This window comes from Balaenoptera acutorostrata, chromosome 10, assembly GCF_949987535.1.
Source record: "Balaenoptera acutorostrata chromosome 10, mBalAcu1.1, whole genome shotgun sequence".
Lineage (NCBI taxonomy): Eukaryota > Metazoa > Chordata > Mammalia > Artiodactyla > Balaenopteridae > Balaenoptera > Balaenoptera acutorostrata.
In genome coordinates, this window is record NC_080073.1 from 82,506,150 (window position 1) to 82,525,221 (window position 19,072).

A 19,072-nucleotide genomic window follows, 5' to 3' on the forward strand; every position below is an offset into this window, starting at 1 on the left:
CTTTCACTCTCTCCGTTCCTTCATTCTGTTTCCAAGAAGGCGTAGATGAGATCCTGGGCCTTTCATGTCTGCTCTGTTTGAGATGATTCCAAGGACATTGAAAATGCAACAGATAATGCAGTTGAGGTGCTGAGAACCCCAAATAGTGTGGAAAAAAAAAATTAGCAGAGGACATTTCCTGTCCACAGATGGGACAAATTTTCAATTCTCCCTGAGGAGTACTCTAGCACTCCTGAAAACTGTCCTAGTACTCTAGCACTCCTGAGGAGTACTCTAGTACTAGTACTCCCAAGGAGTGTTCCAGTGTTCCAGTATTCTAGTACTCCTGAGGAGTACTCTAGTACTTCTAGTACTTCTAGTACTCTAGTACTTCTAGTACCCCTATAGTACTAGAGAGGAGGAGGACAGGCCAACAGATCACCTGTGTGAAGAGAGAAGTCTCTTGCCTTCTGCTCGTTGTCATGATTCTGATTTATCTGTGGTTACCTTTTGAAAACCATTTCCTAAAGAAATTCAGCCATTTCCCAAAACACCTTTTTAAGTGATGCTATAAAAGACTTCGGTCATTTTTCTCCCCCAGTTTTACTGAGATATAATTTTATTGAGATATCATTGACATATAACCTTGTATAAGTTTAAGGTGTACAACATAATGCCCTGATATATGCATATATTGCAAAATGTTTACCACAATAAGAGTGGTTAATATCTATCGCCACACAGTTATATTTTTTTTCCTTGTAATGAGAACTTTTAAGACCTATTCTCTTCTTAACTTTCAAATATACAATACGGTGTTGTTAACCATAGTCACCATGCTGTACATTACATCTCCAGAACTTATTTATCTAAAACTGGAAGTTTCTACCTTTTGATCACTTTCACCCAGTTCTCCCACCCATCGCCCTCCGCCTCTGGCAACCACAAATCTGATCTCTATTTCTATGAGTTTGGGTTTTTAAATTTTCCACATGTAAGCGAGTTCATACAGTATTTGTCTTTCCTTCTCTGATTTATTTCACTTAGCATAATGCCCTCAAGGTCCATCCGTGTTGTTGTAAATGACGTGATTCCTGTTTTTTTATGGCTCAGTAGTATTTCATTGTGTGTATATATACACACCACATTGTCTTTATCCATTCATCTGTCTTAGGTTGTTTCCATGTCTTGGCTATTGTAAATAATGCTGCAATGAACATGGTGGCGCAGATAACTCTTCGGGATAGTGATTTCATTTCCTTCAGATATATACCTAGAAGTGGGATTGCTGGATCATATGGTAGTTCTACTTTTAATTTTTTGAGGAACCTCCATACTGTTTTCCACAGTGGCTGCACGAAATGACATTTCCACCGGCAGTGCACAAGGCTCCCGACTTGGATCATCTTAAAGGACAGAGGTTTAGAAGCATTTCGTTGTTGCAGTGATCCAAACCCATGTACCTCATTTCTTCATCAAAATCCCATTTGCTGCTCTTGCCAGGCAGAGAATATTGATGATGGGGCTGAGAGGTGTAGGTGAGGAGAAAGGGGTCTTCCTGAGGTGAATGGCAAGTGGTGGAAGGGTGGTAGCTGTTAAAATCCACATGCACCTTCTCTTCATAAAGTTCACCCCCTTGATTTGGCCAGAAGGGGTGACAGCTAGTTTTGGCTGCTGGTGGTTCCATGGGAATCTGCTGGAGAAAGGGTTCTGAAGAGCTCTGGGAAGGGGAGAAGTCGTAAGGCCAGCTGGTCAGAGGAAAAGGGTAACTGGGACAACTGTTGTCATTGGAAGGATTTCTCCCCAAAGCAACATTCTTATTCCATGTTTGCAGATCACTGTAATCAGAGAAGACTCCAGAGACGGGAGGCTGAAGCAGGTCCTGGCTGCTGGAGACCCGACTATTGGATAAATCACATTTCTCGTAGAGCTGAGTGGGGCCCAAGGTGGGAGTGGGGTCTCTGGGGTCAGAGGTTCTCCCCAAACCATAACTCTCAGAGAAGGATGAGCCATCATTCAGTGTCTTCTGCTGGGGAGCGTTACCTATTAAATGTCCACTGTAACTACCAGGCGATTGGCCACCTTCCTGGAAAGACCAAGTTAAACTTTCCCAACTTTGTGTTTCACCTGGAAGGGGCTGGAAAGGAAAGAGAAAAGCTCATGTTAATAAATTAAACTGACCTAACTACCCCAGACACCCATGAGTGACCCTGCACAAAGAAGTGCTCTGCAAATTTTCTTCATTCCTTGCATACTTGAAGCACAAACACACACAGGGCTTTGCACAAGCACCCAAGGCCTGGAAGAACTAAAGGCTGCTGCCATTTCCGTTTGAAATCTGACCAACCAGGAAGGGATGAATTGCCCTTTACTCAGACAGGAGTGTGTTTAAAATGTTTCCCCTCAAACGCAAGTCTGATATCCTAACTGACTCTGTGAGAAACTTGTAAGGGGCTGTTTAAGAAAAATCAAACCACAGCTTCAAAGTTTTAGCTTATCCTCAGTATAACTCTCAGGGGAACCTCATTTCCCTCCTTGACTTTTCTATTTTTTAGTGCTGTGTGGATTCCATGAGACCAGCGCTTATTTTTTTTCTCAAGAGACTTTGAACTCATTTTGTTAAATTGTAGATCTCTGGAATATGAGGTGGTCAATTTATTTTTATCAATGGAGAAAGTATATTGTCCTCCAGTTAATCGCAAGAAAAGAATCTGGTTGAGAATTAAGTTATCCTCTTGTTTATGTAAAACTATCGACCAATGGGGTTGAAGAGACTGTGACCAGGTAGGGTGAGCGGGAGGAAATACCCTTCAACTTCTCCCAGGGCTGGGAGATGGGATAAGACCAGTCATTGGGATTCAGGGGCTCCTATTTCCCTACAACAGACTCAAATTACAATTTTTTTTCTTAAGGTACTTTAGAGCCTCCAGGGCTGGACTGGCTTCATTTCTGTACTCCTGAAATGTGGAACACTGGACAGTAGAAAAAGTATAGGAAATAGTAACACTATTAAGCAGACAAACCCACAAACCTACAGTATGACACCCACAAAGCCATGAACTTCACATCACAGTTTGACTGCAGGAAGAAGCCTCCATCCCCACGTCCCTGGATGAGCACTGTTTCCAGAAACTGCCTGAGTATTTCACCGCGGTGGAGTGCGCTAAGGAATCATCTGCTTTAGGGAAGAATGAAAAAGCACGAGGCTCATAGTTTGTGCAGATCATTTCATTTTGGTTCTATCAGAAATACAGAGTGATTGAGTTATTTGTAGTGAGGTGGATGGGCCTAGAGTCTGTCATACAGAGTGAATAAGTCAGAAAGAGAAAAACAAATACCGTATGCTAACACATATATACGGAATCTAAGAAAAAAAAAAAAAAAGGTCATGAAGAACCTAGGGGTAAGATGGGAATAAAGACATAGACCTACTAGAGAATGGACTTGAGGATATGGGGAGGGGGAAGGATAAGCTGGGACGAAGTGAAAGAGTGGCATGGACATATATACACTACCAAATGTAAAATAGATAGCTAATGGGAAGCAGCCGCATAGCACAGGGAGATCAGCTCGGTGCTTTGTGACCACCTAGAGGGCTGGGATAGGGAGGGTGGGAGGGAGGGAGACGCAAGAGGGAAGAGATATGGGAACATATGTATATGTATAACTGATTCACTTTGTTATAAAGCAGAAACTAACACACCATTGTAAAGCAATTATACTCCAATAAAGATGTTAAAAAAAAAAACGAAATACAGAGTGCCAAACATAGGTTAAGTCCTAATTCGAGTCTCTTTTTAATTGTAGTAGGGAAGACGATTCTGAAATTCTATGGACTTTACAGTTGAGGGCATGCTACAAAGATGGTAGAAATTAAGAGGAAACCGCAGATTCAGTTTCTTTGGCAGAGGCTGACTCACAGGTGAGCCTGAAGGTACGTGATTTTCGGCTTCATTTGTAGGTAAGGGACAGGGAAATCTACTGCCGCCACCACAGGGGTGGCAAGTCGTCGTACGTTTTGAAGCAGCATGGGGCAAGGTTACCTTTATCTGTGGGCCTTGTTTCAGCTTCGAGGAGACAGAGGAAGACGCCGAGTGCGTTTTCTTCATTGCTCTTCTGGCCTCGGCTTCCAATTTGGTTTCTGGCTTTGGATGATCATGCTCTCCCTTTGACTTAGAGGAGACGAAGCAGTGAAATAAATAACTAGATGCACTTCACGGTGTGTAAAGCTTTATCCTGTGCCCTGCCATCGGACTGGGTATTGCTGCAGTTGACTACTAAGACAAGATTGGAGCAACCTTTTTTTTGTTTTAATTAATTTTTATTGGAGTATAGTGGCTTTACAATGTTGTGTTAGTTTCTACCGTACAGCAAAGTGAATCAGCTCTATGTATATATATATCCCCACTTTTCTGGATTTCCTTCCCATTTAGGTCACCACAGTGCATTGAGTAGAGTTCCCTGTGCTATACAATAGGTTGTTATTAGTTATCTACTTTATACATAGTATCAATAGTATAAAAAATATAGTGTATATATGTCAATATATATGGGAGATATGTATATGGAGATATATATAGCTCCCAATTCATCCCACCACTCGCCCTTTCCCCCTTGGTGGAGCATCCTTTTAAGATTCTCCCAAGCCCACCGTGCACTCTCCTGCTTGCCCATCTGCCTTTGCTGACGATACTCCTTCCTTGCATGGTGCCTCTCCCAGCCTGGCCAAGTCACATTCACAGTGATGACAAGTAATGCTGATTACATACATTCTCCCTGAACCTTCGGCACAAGGCTGTGAGGGCTATACCATTATCATCCTCCCCAGGAGGCATGGAGGGGTTATACCACCTGCGAAACCTCCCCTAGTACGTGCGGGAGCTAGGATTCAAAGTGTGCCAGAGCCAGCCAGGCCGAAAGCCACCTGTTGGCCATTCAGGAATTTGTGAGCTGGTTGTTAAAAACAGCTTGACACTTTGCTGTACACCTGAAACTAACACAACATTGTAAACCAACTATACTCCAATAAAATTAAAATTTAAAAAAATATTTGATGAAGAAACCGAATGAACAAAGAGGAAAGAAGGGAAAGAAAATTTCAGCTCATCTTGCACACTTCTACCAAAGAAATCTTTCCAGAGAAACTCTCTCAAGCTTAAAATCTTCTACTCTCTTTTACCTTCAATATTAATTTTTAATGTGCTTTGCCATGAAACCCTGTGTTCAATCTTATGATCGTATAAGTAGTATGAAAGAATATATAGTAAAATAATTAGCTTTTTCAAACAAACAAACAAACAAACAAAACGGCTTGATATCAGCCATGATGGGAACAGTTATATTCTAGAAACTGGCAAACCCTACACATCAGAATATTTTCTTTTCAGAGGCAGGTTTAGCACGGACTCAAACCCAGGCAGTCCAACTGTCAGACACCACTGTTTCTACCACCTCCCCCATGAGGACTTCTTAACACCACATTTTACAGAAAGCTGGGGCTTAGGGGAGTAAAGCAACGTGTCCATGTCTACAGAGCTGGGTCTGTGGAAGGCCAGTGCTTGCCTAAGTAGATTACTGACCGCAGCATCCCCTTCGGAGCCTGAGGCTGCCCCTGTCCTGGGCTCCAGCCCCTGACTCCTCTCTCAAGGTTTGGGGTACAGACGTTTGCTCGCCCAGAGGGTCCCCCAGGGAGGGTGCAGGCTCCCCTCCACCTGTGCATTTCCTGGAGGAAACTCCTGCTGGTGCTCTGTGAAGAGTTCCTGAATTAAAGAGAAATGGAATCTCTAACTCAAATCCAACCTGGAAAAATATGAAGCGTCCGTCGTGCCTCCAGAAGTTAGTGACAGGAAAGCCCCCGTGGCCTCGGCAGGGAATGAGCTTCAGGGGCCCATCGCAGTTGGGACAGCGTTTCCCTACAAAGGAGCAGAGGAAGGTGACCTGAGTCTGTGCGGCCCTGCCGATTTCAGATTCCTGGGTGGCAGAGAATCCACCTGGGCACAGTTTTATAGGCTTTCATACACTGGGCATGACCCCTGAGCCTAGGAGGCCAGACCATCAAAGCAGCCCAGGTCACTCTCACACGTGGTAGAGGAAGCAGTTGCCTACAGAGTGGGATATTTTACAGGACAGGGGAGAGCTCCTTTGAGCAAAAAAAAAAATCCTTCCCTCCTTATTTACTGATACTTGAAATTCTTTGTAGAGAAGCAGAAGAAAATTCTTTCACTTCACAATTAGAACTAAGGGTCAAGGAGCAAAACCACATGACGCAGCTACTAAAGTTTCACTAAAGTGTAAATGACTGATACCAGATCCTGCCCTGAGAGCAAGTTTTGAAAACAAATTGCAAGGAAAGAACATGAAGTAACTTGAGGTCTGAAGTGGGCAAGGCACAGGGAATGCCAAATGCATCTATTTCACAATCTGATGAATATGATAAACAAACAAAATGAAGAATTATCTCAGCATGTGATTATGGCATGAACCTAAATGGCGTGGAATTGAGTCTAACCTCAGAGTCAGTCCCGGCTCCCACTCCAGATCAAAGCACTCACTGAGATCATTTTGGGGACCCCATTCCCCAAGATGTGAGGTGGCAAGCGTGATACACAACTTCCTCTTAAACTTTAGGTGGGTGTGCTGGTGAATTAATGTTAGTTCCCTAAGTGATGTGTCTTCCTTTTAACAGAGGCCCCGAGTCAGGCGTCTGAACCCAAGGGAGGTTAATGGTGGGTGCCCTGGGCGTGGCAGATCTTTGGGACGGATACCGGAGCCCAGGGAGCTGTCTGGCTCTCCTTAAAATAATCTAAAGGACCGGCCTTGGTCTCCACCACCCTCCAGTGCGAAGGATGGGCCCTTGGGAGGTGCGGGGACGTCGTGGCCCCTCGGGGCAGGAGCCCCACTCACTCTGCTGCTTCTGCCGGGCCTTGTCGCAGATGGCAGGCCTCAGGTAGACCTTGCGGCCCTCGGCGACTAGGCAGTCGCGGCTGCAGACCACCACGCCCAGGCAGGACTTCTTGAGGATGCGGGAGTTGTGGTTGTTGGTGTTGCGCATGGCCCAGCTGCTCACGTGCCGCTGTGCGTTTCTGTCCTCCGAGCTGTAGATGTGCTTCTCGTAGGCATCTGGCCACTCCTGGAACCAGTCCGTCTTTTTCACATTCTGATGAAAACACAGAGAATATTATTATAGTTTCAGCTGGAAAACACCACTGTGCTTAAAGCTGCTTTTGGCGCTTGAGAGCTGGGCGCGAGACCTTTAGCAAAGACCAAGCTGGATTTCACTCCGCCGTGGCGGTCTGAGCGCGCACAGCACAGCCGCGAGCACGTGATTCCTGGGTCCACCCAACATGTGCTCCCTGGACCAGAGTGAGGTGTGATGCCGCCCCTCCACCCCGACTGATGTTTCTCTAGCCTTTGGTGGTAAGAGTGAGGACCGTTTCACTGAGAATGTTGGAGGGTGCAGTAACATGATTGTGCTCTTGCACAATGACGGTGGACGGCACTGGGGCAGGGCAGCGAGATAATGTCTCTCGCCGGGCGGTGGTAACCTTGTTGGGAAAGCGGAGGGTTTATACAAAGCCACCTGAGATACGCGGTGGAAGGCTGGAGAGCCGCTTTCTCCCCCGTGGAGATTTTCTCCCCTTTGCTCTACACTCTTGTTCATGCACCTCAAACAGGGCAGAGGGGTAAGGAAGAGTTTACTTTGACTGGAAACGTCTATGTTCTTGCCCAGGACGGGCACAATTCCCTGCCCATGAATAGCTAACTAAACTCTCCTTTGAGTGGGCAGAGACACAGGATACTCAATCCTTATAGCATAAGTTATTTGGCTTTCTGTGCCTCAGTTTCTTTATCTGCATAATAGGGATAACTAGACCTGCCTACCTCAAGTGGGTCTGAGAATTAAATAGGATAATATATAAAAATTACTTAGCACAGCACCTAGCCTGGAGGGAGCTCAGAATAAATGTTAGTCACTGAAGTTGTGGCTCAAAAGGATGTGGCGTTTGACAGATTCTTAGGGTGAGAATCATTAAGGGGTCTCAGTAGTCAAACTTAGGCTGTGCCCCCCCACCCCCATAGCTTCCAGAGCCTTGGTATAAGAACATTTTCAACAAGAAGATTCTAGAAGGTTATGGTAGAAGATTCTAGAAGCTCCAGGAAGAGAGATCAGGGTGCCTCTCCTTTGCTTCCCCAACAAGGAAACACAGCATAGGATAGGAAAGGAAAGACAAGACGTTTGAGAAGGAAAAAAAGCAAACATCATTAGGATGGAAGGGCAACTCAGGGAAGTCGGTGTCTCTTCAGTTAGATTTCAAGTTTAGAACATGCCAAAGAACTTTGTAACATGAGACTCGGGGCAGGTGACTGTCTCTGAAGCCGAATTTTGCTCTTCTCTAAAATGGGGACATTGATAAAACATGCTTCACAAAAGTACTGTGGAGAGCAGATGTGTTGTGAACTGTAAATTTTATGTAATTAATGATAGTTGTCATTTGTACGGAACTTCATGGGAACTGAGGTGGGTCTGAGGAAATAGAAATGAGAGGTTTTATGTACATGAGAGGTAGTACTAGTTAATAGCGAAGAGTTGTGGTCTGAAAACTAGGGCCATGGGCCTAATCCAGCCCAATGCCTGTTTTTATAAATCAAGTTTTATTCGAACCCAGCCATGTTCATTCAAGTGTTGTCTGTGGATACATTTACACACCATGGCAGAGTCCAGTAGTCGCAGCCGAGACTGTATGGTCCACAAAGCCTAAAATATTTCCTATCTGGCCCTTCACAGAGACCTTACCAGCCCCTGGTAAGAGCACAGCCTGTGAAGGCCCTGGGTGAGGGCCTTACAATAGTTCCTTCCCTCTCAGGGCTCCACTTCCTGCTCTGTGAGATTGAGGCCACAGGAGTACCTGCCTGGCAGGGATGTTGTGAAGAAAGACTGAATGAGTTAGCACACACAGAGCATTCAAAGCAGTGCCTGCTATTCACAACAGCCAAGACATGGAAGCAACCTAAGTGTCCATCAACAGATGAATGGATGAAGAAGATGTAGTATATCTATACAATGGAATATTACTCAGCCATAAAAAAGAATGAAATAATGTCATTTGCAGCAACATGAATGGACCTAGAGATTGTCATACTAAGTGAAGAAAGTCAGAGAAAGGCAAATACCATATGATATCACCTATACGTGGAATTAAAAAAAAAAGATGCAAATGAGCTTATTTACAAAACAGAAATAGACTTACAGACATAGAAAACAAATTTATGGTTACCAAAGGTGGGGGGGGTTGGATAAACTAGGAGTTTGGGATTAGCAGATATAAACTACCATATATATAATAAACAGTAAGGCCCTACTGTATATCACAGGGGACTATATTCAATACCTTGTAATAAACTATAGGGGAAAAGAAAACAAAAACAAAAACAGGGAATTCCCTGGTGGTCCAGTGGTAAAGAATCCGTCTTCCAATGCAGGGGACGTGGGTTCGATCCCTGGTCGGGGAACTACGATCTCACATGCCGTGGGGCAACTAAGCCCACGCGCCACAACTACTGAGCTTGTGCACCTCAATGAGAGAGCCCGTGTGCTGCAGTACAGAGCCCACATACCCTGGAGCCTGTGCGCCACAACTAGAGAGAGAAAACCCACATGCTACAACTAGAGAGAAACCCGCGCGCCGCAACGAAAGATCCCACGTGCCACAACTAAGACCCGACGCAGCCAAAATATAAATAAAATAAATAAATAAAATAAATAAATATTTTTTAAAAACCCAGTGTCTGGCATAGGGAACTGTATTCAATATCCTGTAATAAACCATAATGGAAAAGAATATGAAAAAGAATATATATACACATATATATGTATATATATGAATCACTTTGCTGTATACCAGACACAACATTGTAAATCAACTATACCTCAATTTTTAAAAACAAAATGAATTAAAACCAGTGCCTGGCACACAGCAAGTTCCACATCAGTGTTAGCTGTTACTCTGTCGGATCTGGGGCCACACACACCAGCCAGTCTGGTTGTGAGGGCCACCAGCTTTTAGGACAGAGATGACCCCCCAGAGAGGTCACTTCATGCTCTAAACCTTGTTAAGCCAAATGCAAGACAGGAGTCCAAGCCCCTATAAAACAAAAGCTTAATTGGTGCAAATCTTGTTAGTGACCTTCTTTCTCACAGCAGTGACAATGCCCCTCCGGTGCTGCCCTGTGGCATGGGAAGGGAATGCTGCTCGAAAAGGGCAGGGAGAAGGGGGATGGCATCTAGAGGAGTCCCCTCTGGTCCATCGGGCAATTACAGTCAAGTGTCTAGGAAAGAGGCCTGGCCAGGCCAAGATGCTGAATGAGCTGTTTTTTCCAGCTCTTCCCCTCTCTCCCCGACTTGCCTGGTAATTCTGAGCTGGACAGACTCAATGCCCGGGTTGAGGAGAAGGCCTCAGGCAACCCCGCAGGCAGCTCTGTCGCCTTCCTCCGCCCCCTTCTCTTCTCTTCCTTCTGACCTAAAGCTCTACACAGTGCTCTCTTGTCTTCTGCCACAGAAATGCCACAGAAAACACAATATTTTATCTTCTGAAATAATAAAAATGTAGGTTAAAACATTAAAATATGGACCTTTAGCAATTTGGACTGTGGATTTGAATTCTTCAAATACAAAGCACAGTTGTCAGGGCAGCAGAGAAAAGGGTGAGGTGGATGTGAAGGAAAGCTGAGATTTTCATGTTTTAAAGGTGAGGGGTTGGGCTTCCCTGGTGGCGCAGTGGTTGAGAATCCGCCTGCCAATGCAGGGGACACGGGTTCGAGCCCTGGTCTGGGAAGATCCCACATGCCGCGGAGCGGCTGGGCCCGTGAGCCACAATTGCTGAGCCTGTGCTCCGCAACGGGAGAGGCCGCGATAGCGAGAGGCCCGCGCACCGCGATGAAGAGTGGCCCCTGCTTGCCACAACTGGAGAAAGCCCTCGCACAGAAACGAAGACCCAACACAGCCATAAATAAAATAAATTAAAAAAAAAAAAGAAAGATGGCTAGCAGGACATCAGAGCCATTTTTGAAAAAAAAAAAAAAAAAAAAGGTGAGGGGCCCCTTCAGGCTGGTCAGTGGCATAGATTTCACCAACCAGGAGGAACGACAGTGCCTGTGAGAGCGGCTCAAACACTCCAGTTAAAGCAAGTACTCCCTGCCTGTGGAGGAAGAAATGAGCTCCACCATCTTTTCTCTCTCTCTCTCTCAGGTTAATGTATATTTTGATCTCCCTTTGAGGTTTCCTCTTTGATGGATTATTTAGAAATATATTGTTTAGTTTCCATGTATCTACAGATTTTCCTGTTGCCTTTTGCTATTAATTTCTAGTTTGCATCCATTGTAGTTGGAGAACACATTCTGTGTTTTTGATTATTTTAGCATTGTTGAGGTTTGTTTTAAAGCCCACAAAACGTTCTACATTCCAAGGTCTGTTAAGTTTTTTTTTTTCAACACCTCCTCCGCTGGTACCCTAGTTTTCCAGTTCCATTAATAACGCAGTAATAAGTTTGACAATGTATGACCTCAAGAAAATTACTTAGGAGTAAGTGTATTTACATCAAGATATTCTCTTGGCTATTTATTTATGACGAGTCTTTTGACCTGGATGCTTAGTGAGATTTTTGACATTTTTTGACATTGCAGTTATGAGAAAACCCAGATTCCAGTGATGCAAAGGAACCCAGGTGTCAAATGAATGATAAGGAACTCTGAAAAGCTCCCAAATTTAAGGCACTAGAGAGTAAAATTTTAAAAGGAAGAATAATTATTTCTTAATCTTGTTTAGCAAATCCCCACAAAACATTTTTTTTCTTTTCAGATCTTCTGTTTATTTTAATTTCTAACTTTTCATGAGTAACTCTTTGTTTTTCCTCTTGGTTAAGAAGTTTGTAATTTAAAGGGAATATTCTTAAGGTCTCCAACACGTAAATATAACAAATTTATATTTTATAATCTCATGGGTAATATCATTGGGGGTTTAATGAATATTTCTGTGCCTTATGTATGTAATTTCTTTCCCTAAGAGACTTAATCCTCTAACTCACTCAAAATCTTTGAAACTCGACGCTAGGGGTCCCCAACCCCCAGGCCGTGAACCGGTACTGGTCCTTGGCCTGTTAGGAACCGGGCCGCACAAGACGAGGTGAGAGGCCGGCGAGTGAGCAAAGTTTCATCTGCCGCTCCCCATCACTCGCCATCGCTCACATTACTACCTAAACCATATCCCCACACTCCCCCCGCCCCTCCCCAGCCGCCGTCCATGGAAAAATTGTCTTCCACAAAACCGGTTCCTGGTGCCAAAAGGGTTGGTGGCCGCTGCCCTATGCAATCAGAGCACCCTTCATCCTCCCTTCATTCTAATTTATTTAACTACTTGAAGTTTTAATAAGGTAACTTAAGAATTAAATATACACTATTACATAAAACTAATGAATTAAAATCAAAATTCTGAAATAAGATATCAAAAATATTTACATTATCATGTTATTATATTAAATTTGATTTTTCCCTTGGAATATAATCTGTTCTAATGTAAAGCAATTATCTGCCAGGTTTTCTTTAATAAGAATAGCTTATTAATTCCTTGTAAATAAATGTCTCCAAATAAAACCGGGCTAGCAAACAGATACACGTTTAAGCAAATCAGAGAGAGGAAAAATTTAGATGTTACTTATGGAATAAAGAAAAAAAAAATTCCTCCAGCATTTTGATTTACCTTCAACTTTTCAGGAACTTATCTCTCCGAGTCAACTGGAAACCCAACTCCAAGTGTTTTCAAAGGGAGAAATTCATCAACAAAATGCTTTTGAGTTAACTTAAGCATTACTCCTTTGACTAATCTTGCAATTTCCTACCTTTGTTAAAGGGTCAAGATGCAGGAGAAAAAGTTCCTTATTTGTTCAGACAACACTAAGGTGGGACAGAGTGCCCCAGCTTTCAAACTCTGTCACCCCCTCTTTTCTTTTCTCCCTTTCCTTTCCAACTCCACCCAGCTAAGCAAGGGACCTCCTGGCAGGCACCCAGGGAGAATTTCTGTTACCATCCCCACGACCCCAGAAGCACAGGGTAGCAGAAGAATTCTGGTCCCAAAAATGGGGGGACCCAATGACCACGGGGTCCATATACTTGGAACTGTCCCAGGGAGTTCAAATGACCTTGAGATCAAGGACAATGCTGGACAAAGAGGACAAAGTCACGAGTGTCCCTGTCAGACCAACAACAAAGTGACCTGATCATGCAGTCAGATAATAATTGACCAGAAATCCAGAATCTGGTTTATCCCTTAGCTCCCTAGCGCCAAGACACATCTGATTACAACTAGCTTGTCCTGATTACATTTATCCACACAAATTCACAGTACAAGCTCAAAGATTCACCTCTGCTCATAAGATTGAGGCAAAGGAAGTTGTACTGGTTAAAATCATGGTCCAGGAATGAACTCATCAGAGACGTGGCCTCTTTGGGGTTGATTCTCCAGGCTTCAGGTGGCCCTGTATTTATGTTTAGCCTATGTATAGTTTTAGGTTTTCTCTGCAAAAAGTATACTTAAACCTTGGAATTGTGTGAGTTAATGGCTTGGTGTGGCTTTGGTCATGGGTTTCATCTGGAAACTGCTCATGTTCATGAACAGAATGATTCGGGGTGTTTGTCTGCTGTGGGGCTATTGGAACTCAGAGAACCTGGCAGGTGCTGGGAGCAGAGTGGCTGCTACCATCTCCCTGCTCAGTGGGTACTATTTAGGGGAAAAAGGAATTGGTCTTCTTCCTGATTTTCAACCAGGAAAAAAATAAATAAATTTCTTAGGGGTTCATGGCTCCCAAGTATTAACAATCAGTATTAATAAGAAGTATCCGTGTAATGAACCATGTAGTGAACATTTTTAATAAAGGTAAGACTAACCCAACCCCAGACATTTGCTGCTTGGACCAAGCAAACCCTAAAGCAATTATATTTGAACTTTTAAAATGCAAATGTAGTTTAATGGAATAGGAAGGGAAAGCAAAATTGGTGTATTACATTGGTCTGGAATAAAGAGGCTTTTATCAATGATGGTTTTGAGTAAGTTAAGTGTCTGCAGTTCTGGGCTGACTCCGTGGAGGCTGGATAAAGGAGGAGTGGTATCAAAATAACCAGAAGCTAGACACGTGATCAGAAATGAGTGAATGAAGATTTATAAGGACATACATGCAGCTTAAAGAAGGGAGAAGAACACATGAAACAAATCCAGGGAGGGATGATTTAGTGAGGGCAAGAGACCATCCAAGCCCTAGATCTGATCATGCTTTCCAGCTCAACAAGCCTAATGGCTTCCCACTGCCTTTAAAAAAAAAAAAAATAACTGAATCGGGACTTCCCCGGTGGTCCAGTGGCTAAGGCTCCATGCTCCCAATGCAGGGGGCCCAGGTTCGATCCCTGGTCAGGGAACCAGATCCCACAGGCGGCAACTAAGAGTTTGTATGCCGCAACGAAGATTGAAGATGAAGATTGAAGATCCCGTGCGCCACAACTAAGACCTGGGACAGCCAAATAATTAAATAAATAAATTTTTTTTTTTTAAAAAGAACGCTTTAAAAAATTTTTTAAAAATGAAGTGAAATAAAATAACTGAATCATCTTAGGATAGCCCACGTCCAAACCACCTTTCACACGGTATCCTCCCAGATCCCCTTGCTGAATGTCTGTGCACAGCTTCCCCATATGTAGCCTTTGAACAGTCTTCAAAGTGCTCTACTCGGCCTGGATTATCTTATCTTCACCTGCCCTAATCCTCTCACCTTTTACAATGTATTTGTCCAGAGAGCCTTTTGCCAGATGTTCTGCCTTGCTCCCCATGCCTGAGTCATGCTGGATTACATATGTCCTTTTTCAGCGCCTCTGGCATTTTTCTATACGGCATCATTCTCTGTTTGGACACTGATCTTGCTCCACTGGCCCAGAAGATCATGAGCCCTTCCCTGAAAGTTAACATAGCTTAACGGCCCCTGTATCCCTGAGCCTGCTATGGTGTCTTGCACATCCCCGTCACTCAGAAATCTCTGCTATCCTGATAAGGATGTCATCGTTCACTGTTGCCAAAAATTAACCCATAGATCTTGATCTATCTGGGATGTATAAAGGGCTATGGAGTTCCCAGGACCAAAAGATGCAGTGAGCACTCAGGTAACCATCTCAAAACTTGAAGCAGGTGGGTGGATTAATAAGAAAGGAATTTGTCTACAAGCTACAGGAATTTGCAGGAATCCTGGCAAGAATATACAAATATGAACAATAAACTGTAAATTCTTCATATGAGTGGGAAAGAGAATGAAATTGAGGAAATGTATAATAGTAATAAGCCAGTGCATGCTATTATAGATGCAATCCTTTAAAACATATGTTCTAATGCTCAAACAGATGGTCTGAGGCACACTCATCGCCCAAGGGGCTCCATGAAAAAAGGGCTCTGTGGTCAAAACTATGTTAGGGCAACAATGCCAACAGCTTCCCCTTGGGAGAGCCGCCAGTGCAGTAAGAAAGGCACCATGTCTACAGTAGAGAAATTGGCTTAGGGACTTCCCTGGCAGTCCAGTGGTTAGGACTCTGCGCTTCCACTGCAGGGGGCATGGGTTCGATCCCTGGTCAGAACTAAGATTGTGCATGACGCACGGTGTGGCAAAAAAAAAAAAAAAAAAAAAATTGGCTTAACTTTGTTGAACTTAGTCCTTTTCTTCCTTCACAGCATCCATCAAAATTCCTTGTAACTTACACACTACAGAACACATTTTTGGGAACACATTTGTTCTAAACAGCTTAGGAAGGGTATCTAAGGAATTACTATTTTCATTTTACGGAGGAAGTAACGAAGACTTAAGAAAATAGATTTGTTTAGAGTCACACAGATGATAAACCATAGAGCCAATCATTCGTGAATTTCATATTCGGCGTTTGTGTTTAACACGTGCCAGGCCCTGTGGATGGCACCTGGCCCCCATTCTAGGGTGCAGACCGTCTTCCAAATCACAGGTCACCGAATCCTAGACTCTTAGAACTAAAAGGGTCCGTAAGAGACTATTTAGTGCAAGCACTTCATTATCAGAAGAGGAAAGGGAGCCTCAGAAAGGCTAAACCACCCTGCGAAATTCTACAAATAAAAAGAGGCAGGACTGGATTTCAAAGCCAGGACTTGGTCTCCTAGCCCTGTTCTTCTCACCATACACCACTCTGCCTTCAGAAACACTCTTGAAGTATAAAATCTACTGTGCTTGGAAATCAATCCAAGACCTTTTATTTTTCACCTCAGCTAGGTCTTGATACGATTCCAAAGCCAGCATAAACCCAGATAAGCATGGTGTTGACTCTGCTCAGAAAATACTAAGGAATATTTTGCTCTTTTAATCATTTCCCTGGCATATTTAACAAATTGAAGGGCGCTTACCTATTTCCACGAACAATCAAACTTTTTCTACGAACTAAAAATGATACACTTCCAAAATTGAATGTGTATTTTTATTGTAAATGTCTCATTTTAATGTCTTGGGTAGCTGAGAATGCTTGAGTTTTGGAAAATTCATGTTGGAACATGAACTTTTATGATCCCTGAGATCCCCTCCAGGGAAGTGTTTCTTCCTTTTGTCTACAGATTTGATGAATGATATGAATCCTCTGTCCCAGAAAAAATAAACCTTAGTACAGTGTTGCCCGCCATTTCAGAGGGTTCTTAGGCCCCATTAAAGCTCCTGCTCTACGATGTGACTTTGCAAAATCATCTATGTACCTGCTTCCTTCAACTCTTGTTTTTGAGAATGCCCATCTCCTCTATTTGAGAGCTGCAATCATGAATTAGGAATATGGGTCCCTGAGCCAGGAGTAATTAAAATTTACCTTAGGGGCTTCCCTGGTGGCACAGTGGTTGAGAATCTGCCTGCCAATGCAGGGGACATGGGTTCGAGCCCTGGTCTGGGAAGATCCCACATGCCGCAGAGCAGCTAGGCCCGTGAGCCACAACTACTGAGCCTGCGCGTCTGGAGCCTGTGCTCCACAAGAGAGGCCACGACAGTGAGAGGCCTGCGCACCACGATGAAGAGTGGCCCCCACTCGCCACAACTAGAGAAAGCCCTCGCACGGAAACGAAGACCCAACACAGCCAAAAGATAAATAAATAAATAAATAAATTTATAAAATTTACCTTAAAGTTTCCTCTAAAACAGCTACAACTATTGTAAATCAATTACAAGCAACTACAAAGATAAATCCTTAAAATAGATAATTGCGTGATTTAGCTGTGGTGTATTGAGCCATCCTTAAATGGATGGAAAGTAGGGCATACTTGGTGCTTCCCAGCTTTTCTAAGACCTACCAGGAGATAATACAGGAGGAGATTTAAGGGTAAACATAAAAAGAAACAAAAGAAACACTTTGGTGACTTCCCTGGTGGTCCAGCAGTTAAGACTGTGCTTCCATGGCAGGGGGCACAGGTTCATTCCCTGGTCAGAGAACTAAGATCCTGCATGCCACAGGGCTTGGCCAAAAAAAAAAAAAAAAAAAAAAAAATTATAAAAGAAACACTTCACTAGAGTGAAATTTGGAATGATCTGGAAGCCTTCATTAGCGTGAAATCTGGAATGATTATAAATCAAGACTGTGGAATCTCCATTCCCTCTCCCCTGCTTGGGATAATTCAAATTTCTTGTTCCCCAGAATCAGGCAGATGAGCTTGACCTTTCACTAGATGGTACTGGTGGTCTCCCAGTCTTAGCTTTCCCAGCCACCTTTCCCAACAATTTCCAGTGAAAACATTCTTCACTGGAAGAAAGGCCAAAAAGGGAGGTCAAGAAAGTCAGTTTTAAACAACTAATGTTGGGAATTCCCTGTCAGACCAGTGGTTAGGACTTGGCGCTTTCACTGCCGAGGTTCAGTTCCTGGTTGGGGAACTAAGATCCCACATGTCTTGGGGCAACTAAGCCCGGGCACCACAACTACTGAGCTCACGAGCCTCAACTAGAGAGCCTGTGTACCGCAAACTACAGAGCCCACATGCTCTGGAGCCCTCGCACCACAACTTAGAGAAAACCCACATGCCACAACTAGAGAGAAGCCCTCGCACCACAACAAAAAGCCCATGCGCCACAACTAAGACCCGAGGCAGACAAAAAAAAAAAAAAAAGTCAATTGCCAAAGATAAAGCAAAGAAAACATGAAATGAATGTCACTCTGTAGTTGGAGAGGAGCCCCGTGTCTGTGGACTGTGTACTAGTTACAAAAGTTCTAGAAGAGCACTCTTACTGGGACATTCCAGTGACAGATTTAGGTTAAACCCATGACTATAGCAAATAAGGTAGCTTGTGCATTACAGAGAGTCGATCTACGGACAAACACATCAGCGTGGATTTTATTTTACTAGCTAGCAGGCAGGTGCCATCTGAGCCAAGCCAACTTTGAAAGAGAAGGGAAGTAACGTTTTCTTTGCTGCGGTCTGTAACCGAGTGAGTCTGGTTGGTAAGGTCTTGCTCAAATCATAGATCTTAGCACCTCCTCCTAAAAGTCCTCAGTCAGATGCCCAGCTGAAGCTCTGGAGGAGAGATGTTTACCCAGCTGGGACCCTCACCAAGTTCCTTCCAGGTCTTAGCAAGTTACCGGTCAAGGCTTCACAGCCAAAGGCTGAAGGCGGTGTTAAAGCAAGTACATACCTGTGGCAGTTTCATATCATTAATATCCCAGCTTAGCATCTCTTTGTCCTCAGAATCAACGTTCTCAAGTTCCATGATAAAGTCGGGTCGCCCACAGGTTTCCGTCTATCCAACTGCCCTCAGGAGTGCTTGAGAATTTTGCTCTCGAAGGCTCTTAACACGGTTGGATTAGTCCACCCAGGCAGTTTAGACCAGGAGACTGTTTTCTGACACTAAAAAATAAATGACAGTAATACTGACCATTAAAGAGATAAAAATCAGTGCTCATCTGCCAGAAAAGGCTGTTTCATTGATATTTTGGCGAGCACCAACATACAAACAAAAACAAAATGCAGGAGCCATTAGTGACCTTGCTGAAATAAAGCTTGACCATGGGAAATCAGAAGAAGACC

The 19,072-nt window shown here is 43.7% G+C and overlaps 1 protein-coding gene across 1 annotated transcript; it reads right to left on the reverse strand.

Annotated features, from left to right (window-relative positions):
* Nucleotides 1-1,381: 1,381 nt before the first annotated feature.
* On the reverse strand, nucleotides 1,382-18,755 carry GCM1 (glial cells missing transcription factor 1). The gene is made up of 5 exons (XM_057555606.1): nucleotides 18,681-18,755; nucleotides 6,883-7,135; nucleotides 5,779-5,891; nucleotides 4,023-4,151; nucleotides 1,382-2,116 (listed from the first exon to the last, which is right to left on the reverse strand). Exons 1-5 carry the CDS (start codon nucleotides 18,753-18,755, stop codon nucleotides 1,382-1,384), a joined length of 1,305 nt encoding a protein of 434 aa, XP_057411589.1.
* Between the last annotated feature and the right edge of the window lie 317 nt (nucleotides 18,756-19,072).